This window comes from Chionomys nivalis, chromosome 3 (assembly GCF_950005125.1).
Source record: "Chionomys nivalis chromosome 3, mChiNiv1.1, whole genome shotgun sequence".
In the NCBI taxonomy this organism is placed as follows: domain Eukaryota; kingdom Metazoa; phylum Chordata; class Mammalia; order Rodentia; family Cricetidae; genus Chionomys; species Chionomys nivalis.
In genome coordinates this window covers 109,568,322-109,583,285 of record NC_080088.1, presented here as the reverse complement: position 1 = coordinate 109,583,285, position 14,964 = coordinate 109,568,322, and the positions used below count along the sequence as shown (strand labels likewise).

The following is a 14,964-nucleotide window of genomic DNA, read 5'->3' as shown; positions in this document are numbered from 1 at the left end:
TGCCCCAGAGAACCTAATGATTTTTCTATTTTGTTTTAGTTTTTCAAGATGGTTTCTTGCATAGCCCTGACTGTCCTGGAACTTGCTTTGTACACCAGGCTGCCCTGGAACTCATAGAGATCAACCTGTCTCTGCCAAATGAGTGCTAGGTTTAAAGGTGTGCACCCCCCGCCCCCGCAAACCCACTTTGACACGCAGGGTCCCCCTGCTTCCCAGCAGTGGCCATGTTCAGTCAAGACACAGAAAGCTAGGGCTGGAGAGATGGCTCAGAGGTTAAGAGCACTCTGGTTGTTCTCCTAGAGATCCTGGGTCCAATTCCCAGCACCCAACATGGTGGCTCACAACTGTCTATAACTGTAGTCCCATGGGACCGGGCACCCTCTTCTGGTGTGCATAGATACATCCAGACAAAACAGCCACACATATTAACCAAATAAATAAATAAACATCTTAAGGGAAAAAAATCATAGAGGTTCCTCTGGCCTTAGCAGGGTCAGCCCTTTTGAGGTAGTGAGCATTAATTCCCCTAGAGCTTAGGTGAGTCTTAGCCAGGTGTGCGGCAGTTTTGCTTCTGAATGTGGGGAGAACTGGGGTTCTGTCAGCCATGACTCCACCCTGTGGGCAGCCCTAGCAAGGCCCGTCCCAGCTGGAAAGTTTGAAGCAATCCCTTCCAATACAGTCATCAAAGCCAACCAGAGGCCCTTCTAGGGTCATTCCACAAGGGACTGTAGGGTGGCTCAGGTTATCTCAGATAAACTGCTCCCTGGGGGCTCTCTGGGCACAGATGCCAGGAGATGCCTGTTGGCTCCAGGTGCAGCATCACAGGTCTGGGCCTGTAGCCTGAGGCCTGGCCTCCTGGGAAGACTCCCCTGTGGTATCAATGGAGCCTGGTGATCAGAGCTCAGAGCCACCTGAACCCAGGATCTAAGCCCTGACTCAACCCAGCTACCAGGCCCTTGGGGTGCTATGGAGTCTGCCTTCGTTGTTATGAGACAGTCTTTCTATGTAGCCCAAGCTGGCCTCAAACTAGAGATGTAGCTGAGGATAGCCTCGAACACCGTCCATCAACCAAGTGCTGGGACTTCAGGCATGCACCACCATGCCTGACCATCGTACACTTTCTTTCTTTCTTTCTTTCTTTCTTTCTTTCTTTCTTTCTTTCTTTCTTTCTTTCTTTCTTTCTTTTTTTTTGTTTTCGAGACAGGGTTTCTCTGTAGCTTTGGAGCCTGTCCTGGAGCTAGCTCTTGCAGACCAGGTTGGCCTTGAACTCACAGAGATCCACCCCCCTCTGCCTCCAGAGTGCTGGGATTAAAGGCGTGCCACCACCGCCCGGCTTTGTCATACACTTTCTTATCTGAAGACCTGCTTCCTCAAAACTGTGTGCCACTCACAGTGGTTTGTTTTGCAATGCTGCCAGAGCTGAAGCCCAGATCCTGGGACAGTTCTCTTCCCTGGATGCTGAAAACGGCCGAATGCAATGGCTCATGAATTATACCTCTCAGAGCCTTATGTAAAAGTCCGCATCTGTGTGAAAGGTAGGTGTGGAGTTTAGGGCCGGCCTGGGCTACGTTGTGAGACCTACCTCAATAACACCACGTAAGAACTCAGTATACAGCTCAGTGGGGAGAGCGACTGCCCGACATTCACCAGGTCCCTGGGTCCAACACCCGGGCTCTGCATAAACCTGGTGTGATTTACACACTAGAATCCTGGCACTGGAGAGGCAGAGGCAAGAGGAGCATGGTTTCTGGGTTATCCTTGGATACTGGCCAGCTTAGGCCACATGAAACCTTGTCCCAAAACAAAAACAGAAAACACGAAAAGATCAGAGAAAGAAAGGAGCAGGCTGGGTAAACTAGAGAGAAAACCAGGCTCCACGGGAAAAAACAAGAATGGCTCCCTCGGCTGGGCATGGTGGTGCCCACCTTTGGTCCTATCCCTCGGGAGGCAGAGGCAGGAGGGTCTCTGAATTCGAGGCCAGTCTGATCCACAGAGTGAGTTCCAGGACAGCCCAGACTATGTGGAGAAACCCAGTCTCACAAAACCAGAAAAACAAGAAAGAGATCCCCTCCCCAGCTCCAAGTTCCTCTCCAGCTCCCACCTCCCTCCAGCCCTGCCCTAGGACTGAACTGTACCCAGCCACGGGCCGCATTCCCCAGCCTGCTTCCTGGCTGTTCCCTGCCTGGAACAGCTTGCTCCACATTCTGCTGGAAACCTCCCCACCCGACCTGTCCCCATCTCCCTCCTCCCGGTGCAGGGGCAACACTCGGCACTGCCCCTCTCCCCAACAACCACATTTCTCTACCTGGGCTTCATAAGACCCTGAACCACAGGGTCAGGGCTGTCCCCTCATCTGCCAGAAGCCCCGGGTCTCATGTAACCCTGCTGCCCTCCTGTTTTATTGAGACGCGCTCTGGACGTCACACAACCCGGAAGCCATCCAGGCAGTGTGATCCAGATGTGGGCATCCTTGATTTCCCCCCTCACTTCTTTCTACATTTTTATTCGTATGCACACACAGAGCCAGACACTGACATCAAGTGACTTCATCAATCGCGCTCTACTTAATCTGTTTAAGCTCAGCAACTGTGCTAGACTGGCTGGCTCTGGATGCCCGGAGCCACAATATCCAGGGCTATAGGCATAAGCTCCACCTGGCTTTTTGTATGTTGGTGCTGGAGCTCCAAATGCAGGCCTCCAAACTCAGGTCCTTGAGTCTGCACGACAAGCACTTTATCGACAGTCATCTCCCCGCCCTTCTCCCCGTTTCTTCTCTACTCTTCAGCTGCCAGAATGGAAGGTAAAACCAGCCTGTGCAGCCAGTTGGTGCAAAATGTCCCTGTCCTTAAGTGAGAGACCTGGAGCAGAGCTGGGAATCACATGGTCCTTAGGGTGGTGCCCTCGGGTACCCAGGCTTAGATCAGCCCTGCCTGGTCAGACGGAAAGAGACCTGAGTCCCTGGAGCAACACTGAGGCATGGGTACCCCCCATTGTGGCCTAGTAGCTGTCTTGGGCATGCATGGGTACCCCCCGTTGTGGCCTAGTAGCTGTCTTGGGCATGCATGGGTACCCCCTGTTGTGGCCTAGTAGCTGTCTTGGGCATTCATCTCCCTGCTGTGCATCTGGCCTAGCCTTTTACTTCAGACCTGGATTACTGCAAAGTCATCGGTGCCTGCCATAAGTCACTTCCCCTTCATACTGTCCTCCATAAAATCCCAGGGCTCATCCCACCTGCAGAGGCCATGTCAAGGGACCCCCCCCCCATTTCTGCTGCAGCTCAGAGACTGCATGGCAGCCACAGCTGCCTCGCACTCCAGAGGGCAGCTGCAAGCCCAGCCTACCCACCCACACCTCTGTATTGTCCCCTCAGTCTCCAGGGTTCCACTTGGTACCCAGCTGGTTTGTGAACCCCTCTACAGCAGCCAGGGACTCAGAAGGGCACAGTACCTATCTGTAGGCCTCTCCGCACAGGGCTGACTCAGCGAAGAGCCAGTCTGAAGACTTCTGCTGGGACTCTTGGGGAAGAGGCTCGCTGAGCAGGTTGCTATCAGGGACCATGTCGTAACCAGAGCCCACCCAAGAAAGGATACAACTTAAGAGGCAACAAAACCAAAAAGGCCTGAGTCAGAATTCCTGCTACCTTTCATTCTCTGAGCCCCTGGAACCAGCTGTACCTAAAGCTCTCTGACCTTCAAGCTCCAGTCAGACAACACGTGTGCCTTTCTCTCTCTCCTTTAACACGTAACTTGACTCCATGACACTATACGCCCAAATCAGGTCCTAACCCTGTCCCTCTAAAGATGACTTCTTCCTTATTCTCTCCCCAGATTCTAGTCCTTCAGAAGCAGCTGGTCCAGATGCATCAGCTGTCGGCTAGGCACAGAACTCTCAGGCTGGAACTCGGCTGCCTGTAAGTTCACCTCTTTGCAGGGTAACTAACGAGGCCATGGGGGACTCGGTCTCACTTGCTACCTATGGTAAGTTCACCTCTTTGCAGGGTAACTAACGAGGCCATGGGGGACTCGGTCTCACTTGCTACCTATGGATGTGCCCGCAGCTCTTCCCTGACCCTCTCCTCCCTCCGCCAGCCACAGCAAAGTTGCACCTTGGAAGCTCTGCCAGCTTCTGGCATTGCAGGCCCATCTGGGGGGTCTGAGCCCCGCCTGGGGTTATCTGTGTCAGTCACACCTACTGCACCCACCGCCTCCCGGCCTTGGGCCTCCTGACAGCTCCATCGCGGGCAGGGAGGCCTCCGGCACTCACTGCATGCCTCTGTCTTCTTGTCTGCATCTTCAGGGCATGGGAAACTCACAACCCATGCGGCCTTTAGCCACTCTGAGGCGGGACCTAGTGTCACCCCATGGTCAGTTCTGAGAGGGCCTGGGTACTTCTTAGCAGCCCCAGCAGGAGAATGTCCTCGGCCTTGCCACCGGGCCTCCTGTTCGCCTTCCCCCTTCCCTGTCATAGGCTACCTCAGGAGTCACCTCTCAAGTGTAGGTTTTGCTGGAAGCCTTGATCACCAGCTCTTCCTGAGAGACAAGTGAGGATAATGTCTCACTGCCATGACAGTCTCTCCTCTCCAGGGTGGCTATGCTGGGGCTCAGTCCTTTTCTTTTCTTTTCTTTTCTTTTCTTTTCTTTTCTTTTCTTTTCTTTTCTTTTCTTTCTGTAACAGGGTTTCTCTGCATAACAGTCCTAGCTGTCCTGGAACTCGCTCTGTGACCAGGCTGGCTTCGAACTCACAGATATCTGCCTGCCTCTGCCTCTCAAGTGCTAGGATTAAAGGTGTGTGCCACCATTTCCCGGCTAGTCTTTCCCTTCTATATGAGGTCATAAACTCCTGGGACTCCCCACCAACTTCCCCACACCTGTCAATCTCTCAGGTGCACACAAACTCCTCTCCCTTAGGAGCCCGCAGGCCCGGCCCCAACTCCCACCCAGACTGCTGGACAGCCCCTCACTCCCCTTCACTGAACACCAGCCACCTTCACCATGAGGCCTTCTTGTCCCTGAGGCTCCTCCCGCCACAGGGCCTTTGCACAGGTCATTCTTCCCGCCTGGACCTCATTCCCCCTCCTCCTCTATCCTTACTCCTGTCAATCACCTCCTGGAAAAGTCCCCTGAGCCCATCCCAGACAAACCTACACAGCAGAAGGAAGAAAATGACCTCTGCGTACTGTGGCACATGTGCGTGCACATACACACAATAAATAAATGGTAAAGTCATCTATATGTAATTCACATACCACAATATCTACTCTTCAAAGAATAAAGTTCAGGGAGTTTCAGCATATTCTCAGGTGTGCAACTGCCACCACTTTCTAATTCCGGAACTTTTCCCTCCTCCCCAAAGAAGCCCTATGCCCATTAGCCGTTCGCCACTGCCCTAGTCCACGCCACCGTCTACACTCTGGCCGGATCTGCCCAATCCGGAATCTTAGAGACAAGGGAGATACACAGCACGTGGCCTATCCTCACTCATCAAGACCACTTCAAGGTTCTCCTCTCGTGACTCAGTCTTTTTCAGGGCTCAGTCATATTCCGTGGTGTGGACGATGTATGGCCACATTTCCGTTCTCACTTCCTGTCAGACCAGATGAGTAACGCTACTGTGAGCATCTGGGTCGTTTCTCTTCCTGGGTTTTATTTTTACCTTTGAGACAGGGTCTCACACAGCTCAGGTTAGTATAGAATTTGATACACAGTCTAAGACCATCTTAAATTTAAACAACTTCTTCTTCTTCTTTTTTTTTTTTTTTTTTTTTGGTTTTTCGAGACAGAGTTTCTCTGTAGCTTTGGAGCCTGTCCTGGAACTAGCTCTTGTAGACCAGGCTGGCCTCAAACTCACAGAGATCCGCCTGCCTCTGCCTCCTGAGCGCTAGGATTCCAGGTATGAGCCACTGAGTCAGCTTGCACGGTTTTTTTTAAATGTGTATACGGGTGTTTGAATGTGCACATGTGTACATATGGACGCAGGCGTTCACGGAGGACAGAGAGAGCAACAGATGCCCCGGAGCTGGAGTTAAAAGCAGTTGTGAGCCTCCAAATGTGGGGGCTTAGGAGCTGAACTGGGGTCCTTTGAAAAAGCAGCAAGTGCTCTTAACTGCTGAGCCATCTCTCCAGGCCCCTGTACAGGCTTTACGTGGACACGTGTTCAGTTCTCTTGGGTATCCATCTAGAACTTCCAGTCCCTATAAACACATGCTCCATGGGACAGTAGCCAGGGCTACACAATCCTTACCATCCCATCTGTGCCTGCAGTGTCAACAGTCACTCGAATGGATGAATGAATGAATGAATGAATGATGAATGAAGCTCAGCCATCATCACTGAACAGCATGCCCTCTGGGATGCTGGAGACCCGGGCTTCAGGTCCAGCTCTGCCTAGGCCCAGTTAGTGTCCTCAGGCCAGGATCTCTCTCTCTCTCCCTCTTTCTCTCTTGGTGCCTCCCGCCTTCTTAGATACAATGGGGAAAACAAGGCAGTTCTTTCTACGTGGGGCCGGCCCACAACTCAGGTTCCCACACACCTCACACCAGCTTGCTGCTCACCTTGGCCTCCTCCTCCCCGTTCTGGCTGTGCTCGCCCTGCAGCCTCTCCCTCAGCTTCCCGAGTTCTGCCCGCAGGCTGCCCATCTCCTGCTCCTTGGTCTGCAGATCTGCCTCAAGCTCCACCTTCTGCTCAATCAAGGCCTTCCCCTGGGCCTCCACCACTGTGACCCGGTGCCGCAGGTCATGGTTGATCTTCATCAGCCTCGTCTGCTGCTGCTGCAGCTGTGGAGAGAAAGAGGCATTTAGTGAGGCTGCCACGGAAACCACGGACGACAGGAAACCACGGACAGCAGGAAACCACGGACGGCAGGAAACCACGGATGACAGAAAACCACAGACGGCAGGAAACCACAGACAACAGTAAACCATGGACGAAAGGAAACCATGGACGACAGTAACCCACAGATGACAGGAAACCACGGACAACAGGAAACCACGGACAGGAAACCATGGATGACAGAAAACCACGGACGACAGGAAACCACGGATGACAGAAAACCATGGACGACAGTAACCCAGGATGTGTACAGCACAAGGGAAACCCTCTTTGAGTAGAACATGTGCATCATAAACACCTTTCTAATTTGTTTCTATTTTTATGACTGTTGACAAGGAGTGATACACACCTGGGCTTCTTTTTCAGATCTATTTATTTTTTATACGGTCATGTGTTTTGCCTGTGTGTTTATCTGTGCGCCACACGTGTCTAGTGCCTGTGAAGGCCAGAAGGTGTCAGATCTCCTGAGACCGCTGTTATAGTTACAACCTGTCATGTGGGTGCTGAGAGCTGTGCTCTACTCCCCTGGAAGAGCAGCAGATGCTCTTACTGTTGAGCCATCTCTCTGGCCCCGCCCCCATGCTGCCATGAAGTAGGAAAGTGGGCTCAGATTGGTGTTGGTCACTTACAGCCTCGACGTCCTCATTCTTCAGGCCAAGCTCCCTGTCTTTGGCTCGGATCTCGTCCCTCTGCTTGTCCACCACTTCCTTCAGCCTCTTCATCACCTGCCGTTCCCGCTCTGACATGCCTGGGTGAAGGCGAGACTGGGAGGTGAGCCACCTCCCCTAGGCTTAAGCCCCCCATAGTGTCGCACTGCAAGCGGGCCGGGGATCTCCTCAAAGCCTCTCGTGTACCCCGCACACACCCTGGGGTTGCTCCTGCCTTTAGTCTTGCTGAGCACATTCCTACCTCACCATCTCTCCCCCTCTCTCTCCCCTCTTCCTTCTGACCTTGGGATCACTGCACATAAGATTCTTCTTGTTGGTTCCCTCTGCGTGATGGCTCTCCCCCCCACCCAGAAACACTCCCACCCACTGCCTCACTTTCAAAACACGTCCCCACACGTCATGACTGACATGACCCTGCACCGTGATCTAGAGGTTAGCCTCCAAAGTTCACATTAACCCTGTAAGCCACGCTTGGCTATGTGGCTCTGGCCTCTCTACTGCCTGTTTCCAAATTCATGAAATGGGACGGGGTGGGGGGGGGGACAGCTTGGAGAATGGGTGGAGCCAACATGCACACAATACCATTAGGACACAGCATTTGGTGGGTGGCCAGGACAGGGGTTTCCCGCCACGACCCCAGCAGACCATGGCTAAGGCAGGCGAGTACTAAGCTGTAGCTCTCCCACATATAAGGTGCCTTTTAGGCATTTGGTGAAGCAGGGTGTGGTGGTGCACGCCTTTAGTCCAAGCACTCTGGAGACAGAGGCAGGTAGATCTCTGTGAGTTTGAGGCCAGTCTGGTCTACAGAGCAAGTTCCAGGACAGCCAAGGCTAGTACACAGAAAAACTCTGTCTTGAAGAAACAATAACAACAACGAAAGGGGGGGGGGGGGCTAGATGGAGAGCTGGCTCAGTGGTTCTCAGCACTTGCAGCTCTTGCAGAGGACCCAGGGTCAGCTCCCTGCACCCACATGGCGGCTCACAATCCTTACTCCAGTTCTAGGGATCCAATGATCTCTACTGACCGTCACAGCACCAGGCACACACAGGGTGCACAGACATACATGCAGGCAGACACACAAATAAAATAAAGGAAACCACAAAAATGACTGTGTGGTCATTTTTGCTCCTGGTGACGAAGTCACTCTCCCAGAGCCCGGGGCCACTGGCAGATCCACGAGTCCTCTGCACCCCTTCTACCCTACGCTGGACACTCAATTCACAGCCCTGTGTGCGAACAGCCCTCGGACTGGACAGATTCCCAAAGAGAGCCAGACAGGGTTTCTGTTTTGTTTTGCTTTCATTTTTCCAAAAGAGAGTTTCTCTGTATAGCCCGGCTGTCCTGCCAATCCATCTATCGACCAGGCTGGCTTTGAACCTCTGCCTCCCGGGTGCTGGTATTAAAGGTGAGGACCACCACCTCCTGGCTACCACAGGGGATTTATTTTTATTTTATATGCATTGGTGTTTTCCCTGCATGAATGTCTGTGTGAGCGTATCAGATCTTGGAGTTACAGACAGTTATGAGCTGCCATGTGGGTGCTAGGAATTGAACCTGGGTCCTTCTAGAAGTGCTCCTAACAGCTAAGTCACCTCTCCAGCCCCCAGAGGGGATTTTTTAACCTGTAAGGCATCTGTGGAGCGAAAGGACTCAGAAATCCAGCGGCCCACGTAGGGATAGGCCCTCTGAGCGCCCCTCCTCCTGCTAGCCTGAACAGAAATCTGACCCCTGCATGCACCTGAAAGCTGCAGGAAATTATTGTAAGGTGTGTTTATGCCCTAGAGCATTTGTTTAACTGTGTAAAGATGTATTGATTTTGTTTATGCTGCATTTGTTTAACTCTGTGAAGTGGTAATTTTTTTTTTTTTTTTTTTGGCCTGTCTAAAACACCTGATGGTCTAAAAAAGCTGACTGGCCAACAGCGAGGCAGGGGACAGGCTAGACGGGGCTGGCGGGCTGGGAGAATAAATAGAAAGAGCAAGACCAGAGGGAGAGGAGAGGAGAAGAGGACGTCAGGGATCAGCTACACAGCCTGCCACAGAGTCAGAGCGAAAGTAAGGTATGCGGAAGTAAGAGAAGGAGAAATTCCAGAGGCAAAAATAATTTAAAGCTAAGGAAAACCGGCTAGAAACAAGTCAAGGTAAGGCTGGGTTCTTATAAGTAATAATAGGTCTCTCCATGTGTGATTTATTTGTGAGCTGGGTAGTAGACCCGGCCAAAAGATAAAAGAGTAAAAAGTAAAAAACAAGATTTTGGTGTTCCAACACGGGGCCAGAGTAAGAGAATTCACCTGAGTCCTCAGACGGCCCTTGGCCGTGGCCGTTTCACTGTCACTCTTAGATGGGACTCAAGGTCACCAGCACCTGCCCTCTTTATCCCAGGACACTGCCTGTCCCAGGCCTGTTCCTCTAGTAGGTGGGGAACACTTGGTCCCTGCTGTGTTCCCATGGTTTCCCCACAAAATAAAAATAACCCTGAAGGCAGCCTGGCATCTGCCTGCCTCTTTGCTAGGGCGGGGGCTGCGGGCTTGGAGAACGCAGCCAGCTCCCCAGCTGGTCCCATGGAAGCCAGGTACACTTGATGCTCAGGGTATCGTCTGTATATACCTTCCGCTGGTCCACACTGGTCAGCAGGGACTGGGATAGCTACAAGGGCAGAGCTACACTCCCAGAGGAAAGGGGCCACAGGGAAAGCAGCTCAGAGCTGCTGAGACCTCTGAGACTCCGCTAGAGTGGGCAGCGGGGTTCCCAGTCACCCCCAGAGGTCTCTGGGCGCATGGCAGGACTATCGTAGGCAAAAACCAAGATTATTTTTCCTAAATAAAATGATTACACAAACACCTGAAAGGTGTTCATAGAAGCCAAAAAGTGGCCACAACCTGAAAGTCCCACCTGTGGAGGATTGACAGACAGACGTGGTGTGTCGAGGGGATGGCACAGTACGCAGCTTGGAAAGAGACAGAAGCCACTGACATCACACAAAGGCAGACAGACTTACGAGAGAGGTACCACCACCGCTTTCTCCCTCTCAAACTGGGCAACAAAGGCATAGGATGGTCTGTGAGTCCGTCAAACGACATGGCACGTTAGTGCTGCGGCCAGCAGTTAGAGCTGTGTGGTCTGGCTCCAGAGACCATCTCCTCACAGTGACGCTCCGGTTTCTAAGCCACCCAACATATTACCACAAAGGACACCCAGGAGAAGAGAATTCCAGACCTGGGTTCACTGTGTATTTTTTGTTTTTTTCTTCAGCCCTTATCAGTACTGATTTGCTTTTAATTTTATTATATTTTTGTGTGTGTGTGCATGTGTGTGCGAGTCTCCATGTGTGTATCTCCGTGTGTGTGCGCACGTGTGTGTCACACTTACTTGTGGGGAAGCCAGAGGACAATGTGCAAGAGTCCACTCTCTCCCTTTACCACGTGGAACCTGGGGGTTAAACCCATGCTGTCAGGCTTAGCCAAAAGCACCGTGACCACTGAGCCATCTCGCTGGCCCTTGTCTGTTCTTTGTCAAAAGTTTTTACTACTTTACTTTTTTTCAAGACAAGATTTCTCTGTGCAGCTCTGGCTGTCCTGGAACTTGCTGTGTAGACCAGGCTGGCCTCGAACTCAGAGAGACCCTCCTGTTTCTGCCTCCCGAGGGCTCAGATTACAGGCGTGGCCACCACACCCGGTGTATGCAGTGCTTGGGATCCAAGTCAGCACCTTGCCCATGCCAGGCAAAGACTCTAACAACTGAGCCACAGCCCAGCCCCGAACTTGATCCTCTCAAAGTTGTAACCCCAAATTCAAAGAGCCCCCATCCCAATCTACTCCTGAACATCAAACCAGAGGGTGGGGCTTCATGTGGGCAGCCGGGGATTTGCTCAGGATGAAAAGCCAGGCTGCAGCTTTAGAAGTGTAGTGCACTTCTTTAATCCCAGAACTCAGAGGGCAAAGTTTTATGAGTTGGAGGCCAGCCTGGTCTACATAGCAAGTGCCAGGAAAGCCAGGGTTACACAGAGAGACCCTGTCTCAAAAACAAAACAAGTTGGGCAGTGGTGGTGTACACCTTTAATCCCAGCACTCAGGAGACAGAGGCAGGTGGATCTCTGGGAGTTTAAGGTCAGCCTGGTCTTCAAGAGCTAGTTCCAGCACAGTAAGGGCTACACAGAGAAACTCTGTCTCAAAAAAAAAAAAAAAAACAAAAAAACAAAACAAGACAAAAAAACAACAAAAAAAAAACCCAACTTCCCCAAAATTAAAACAAACTAATACAAAAGAAAAAAATCTGAGATTCAATTCCACGGCGTCAGCTACAGGAGACAGGATCCCACGTCAAGGGAAGGCTGCAGGCCAGGCAGAGCAGAAGGAGCTCACAAGGCCCCAGACCAAACTCCACTGTCTAGTCTTATTTGCCCAGCCCTTGCGAAGTTTGTGGGACAGAGAGCAACTGATGGCCTCCAGTGCCAATCAAACCAGAACTGCTGTCCCCACTGCCCTGCTATCACCTGTTCTGTGACCACAGCCTGAAATCTCTTCAAACACAGAGAACAATCCCAGCCTTGGCCTCCTCTGACCTTATTTTCCAGCCCCCTCAGCCTTGACCATCTTCTTGTACCCTGGCCTTCTACGTTTCCCGCAAATACTCATGCCAGGGCATTGACACGTACCACTTGTTCATGGCACTAACGTGACTCAATGTGCCACTTCATAAGGGCTGAACTGTGATCATCCGACGACCCCAGGTTGCTACCCCATGCCCCTGTCTCAGCTCTCACACAGTGTCAGCTGCCATAAATCAAAATTAGACATCTATTTATTGTTCATATATTTACTGCTGATGCCCTCTGTGCTAAAACAAAGTTCCAAGTGGCCAGGGTCTGGCTTGTCCAGTGTGTCCCAGGGTCCAGAGGAACCACATAGGAGGGCAGAAAACTCTGACAGCTAACTGAGATCACATCAACATCTGGACTGTCTCTCTGAGTCCAGATGCAAATTCACCTGCCCACTGGTGCCAAAGGCTCCAAAACAGAGACAGCGGTCTCTGAGCAGTCATGGGGATCACTGAGATGGGGGGGCTCACCTTCCTGCTTCTGGAACTCCTCCTCAGAGAAGCCCATGTCCTTGTGGTTGAGGTTGGTCAACAGTTGCTTATTCTCCTCTTGCAGCTGGGCAATCTGGGACAGGAGGTCCTGCGCCTCGCCCCGCCACACATCCTCCACCAGCTCCAGCTCCTGTTGGGGCGGGGTGACAGCAAGGGTCACAGAAAGATCAGAGCCACCCAGGGTCTCACCTGCCCACCAGAGAACTGTTCTGTTTCTGGTACTTAAAGCAACCCCATTCCCCCAAGAGAGGCGGGTCTCCGGCAGGTGGCACACAGAGCCAGACAGTTAGGAGGGCTCAGTCCAGGCCACACCTGTGTTCTTCAGCTGTGGGGACAAGCCATGCCCGGCTACACAGTCCTGACAATGCCCAGTCATTTCTTCAAGGTCCAAGGAGGCAGCGCCAGAGTTCCTCTGTTCTTTGGGACAGCCTGAGCAGCTTGCAATAATCACTCAGAGCCTCGGTTTCCCTCAGCTAAGGAACCAAAACTTCTAGGTTTGAGAGACAAGTAAGAGAATTAGTGAGATCAGCCAGCTGTGTGTAGACTGCGGCGGAGGCAGAAAGACGTCTTCAAGTTAGAGGTTAACCTGGACCATAAGAACATCCCAGATGGGCTGGAGAGATGGCTCAGTGGTTAAGAGCATTGCCTGCTCTTCCAAACGCCCTGAGTTCAATTCCCAGCAACCACATGGTGGCTCACAACCATCTGTAATGACGTCTGGTGCCCTCTTCTGGCCTGCAGGCATACACACAGACAGAATATTGTATACATAATAAATAAATAAATATTAAAAAAAAAAAGAACATCCCAGAAAAAGCCATGATATTTCCAAAGGGACTGTGACCATGTCTCGGAGGATTAAGAGAGTGAACTGCCCTGAAAGAGAAAGCAAGTTTGCTTCCCAATACCTTTTGATCCCCTCCACAGGCACCTTCATTCATGTGAATTTATTTTTATAGCCCCACACACCTGTGGGCCCAGCATTCAAGAAGCTGAGGCAGAACCGGGTGGTGGTGGTGCACTCCTTTAATCCCAGCACTTCGGAGCAGAGGCAGGAGGATCTCTAGGTTTGAGGCCAGCTTGGTCTACAGAGTGAGTTCAAGGATAGGCAGGGCTACACAGAGAAACCGTGTCTTAGGAGAAGGAGGAAGAGGAGGAGAAGGAAGAAGAGGAAGAGGAAGAGGAAGAGGAAGAGGAAGAAGAAGAAGAAGAAGAAGAAGAAGAAGAAGAAGGATAAGAAAGAAAGAAAGAAAGAAAGAAAGAAAGAAAGAAAGAAAGAAAGAAAGAAAGAAAGAAAGCTGTGATCCTTTAATACAGTTCCTCATGTTGTGGTGACCCCCAAACATAACATTATTATTATTTTTTTTTTTTTTTGGTTTTTCGAGACAGGGTTTCTCTGTGGTTTTAGAGCCTGTCCTGGAACTAGCTCTTATAGACCAGGCTGGTCTTGAACTCACAGAGATCCGCCTGCCTCTGCCTCCCGAGTGCTGGGATTAAAGGCGTGCGCCACCACCGCCCGGCCATAACATTATTTTTGCGACTATTTTATAACTGTAATTTTGCTATGGTTATGAATTATAAGGTAAATATTTGTGTTTTCTGGTCATCTTAGGCAACCCCTGTGAAAGGGTCATTTGATACCCCCCTCCCGGGGTCATGACCCACAGGTTGAAAACTACTGGTCTATAGCAATGCTGCAGAAGTCAGTCAGAGTTCAGCAGCCCAGAGGGTGTAAATAAAACCGACCTATCCCTACAACGGGCTATATCTGGACATAAAAAGGAAAGAAATGCTGCTAGCGCCATCCCCAGCCAAGAAGAGAAACCAGGTGAAAAAGGTCACACAGTCCGCGATGCCATTTCTATGAAATGTTCCAATGGGCAAATCCACAGACAGAGGCAACCTGGGGCTTCTGGCCAGAGCTCTGAGAGGCGCCAGGAGTGACGGTTAGCGGTTAGCGTGCGCAGGTTCCTCTTCGAAAGCAATACAAACATCCTCAACTTTACCATGGCGCAACTGTAAACATGGAAGCAACCACTCGGAGGCGCGAATGAGGCTGGGGAGCAGCGTGGCTGTGGATACAACACAAGCTGAAGGAACGCAATATACAACCTGTCAACACAAGCTGAAGGACAGCAATATACATCCTGTCAACACAAGCTTGTTTGTTTGAGATGCTGGGAATGGAGCTAAGGGCATCACACATGCTAGACAAGTATTCTCCCATTGAACAACAACCATAGCCCTTCACTAGGGGATTCTAGGCAGGGGCTCTACACTGAGCCCCAGCCCCTCACTGGGGGATTCTAGGCAGGGGCTCTACACTGAGCCCCAGCCCCTCACTGGGGGATTCTAGGCAGGGGCTCTACCACTGAGCCACAG

General features: G+C 51.5%; 1 protein-coding gene across 4 annotated transcripts in view; it reads right to left on the bottom strand.

The window, feature by feature from the left end:
- Window positions 1-14,964, bottom strand: part of Rilpl1 (Rab interacting lysosomal protein like 1) — a 36,580-nt gene that overhangs the window by 14,863 nt on the left and 6,753 nt on the right. For all 4 annotated transcript variants that reach the window (XM_057765457.1, XM_057765460.1, XM_057765461.1 and 1 more), the window contains exons 2-4: window positions 12,562-12,712; window positions 7,457-7,575; window positions 6,551-6,772 (exon numbers count right to left, since the gene is read on the bottom strand). In XM_057765457.1, coding sequence (XP_057621440.1) covers window positions 6,551-6,772; window positions 7,457-7,575; window positions 12,562-12,712 — 492 coding nt within the window. The remainder of the gene's footprint in view (window positions 1-6,550; window positions 6,773-7,456; window positions 7,576-12,561; window positions 12,713-14,964) is intronic.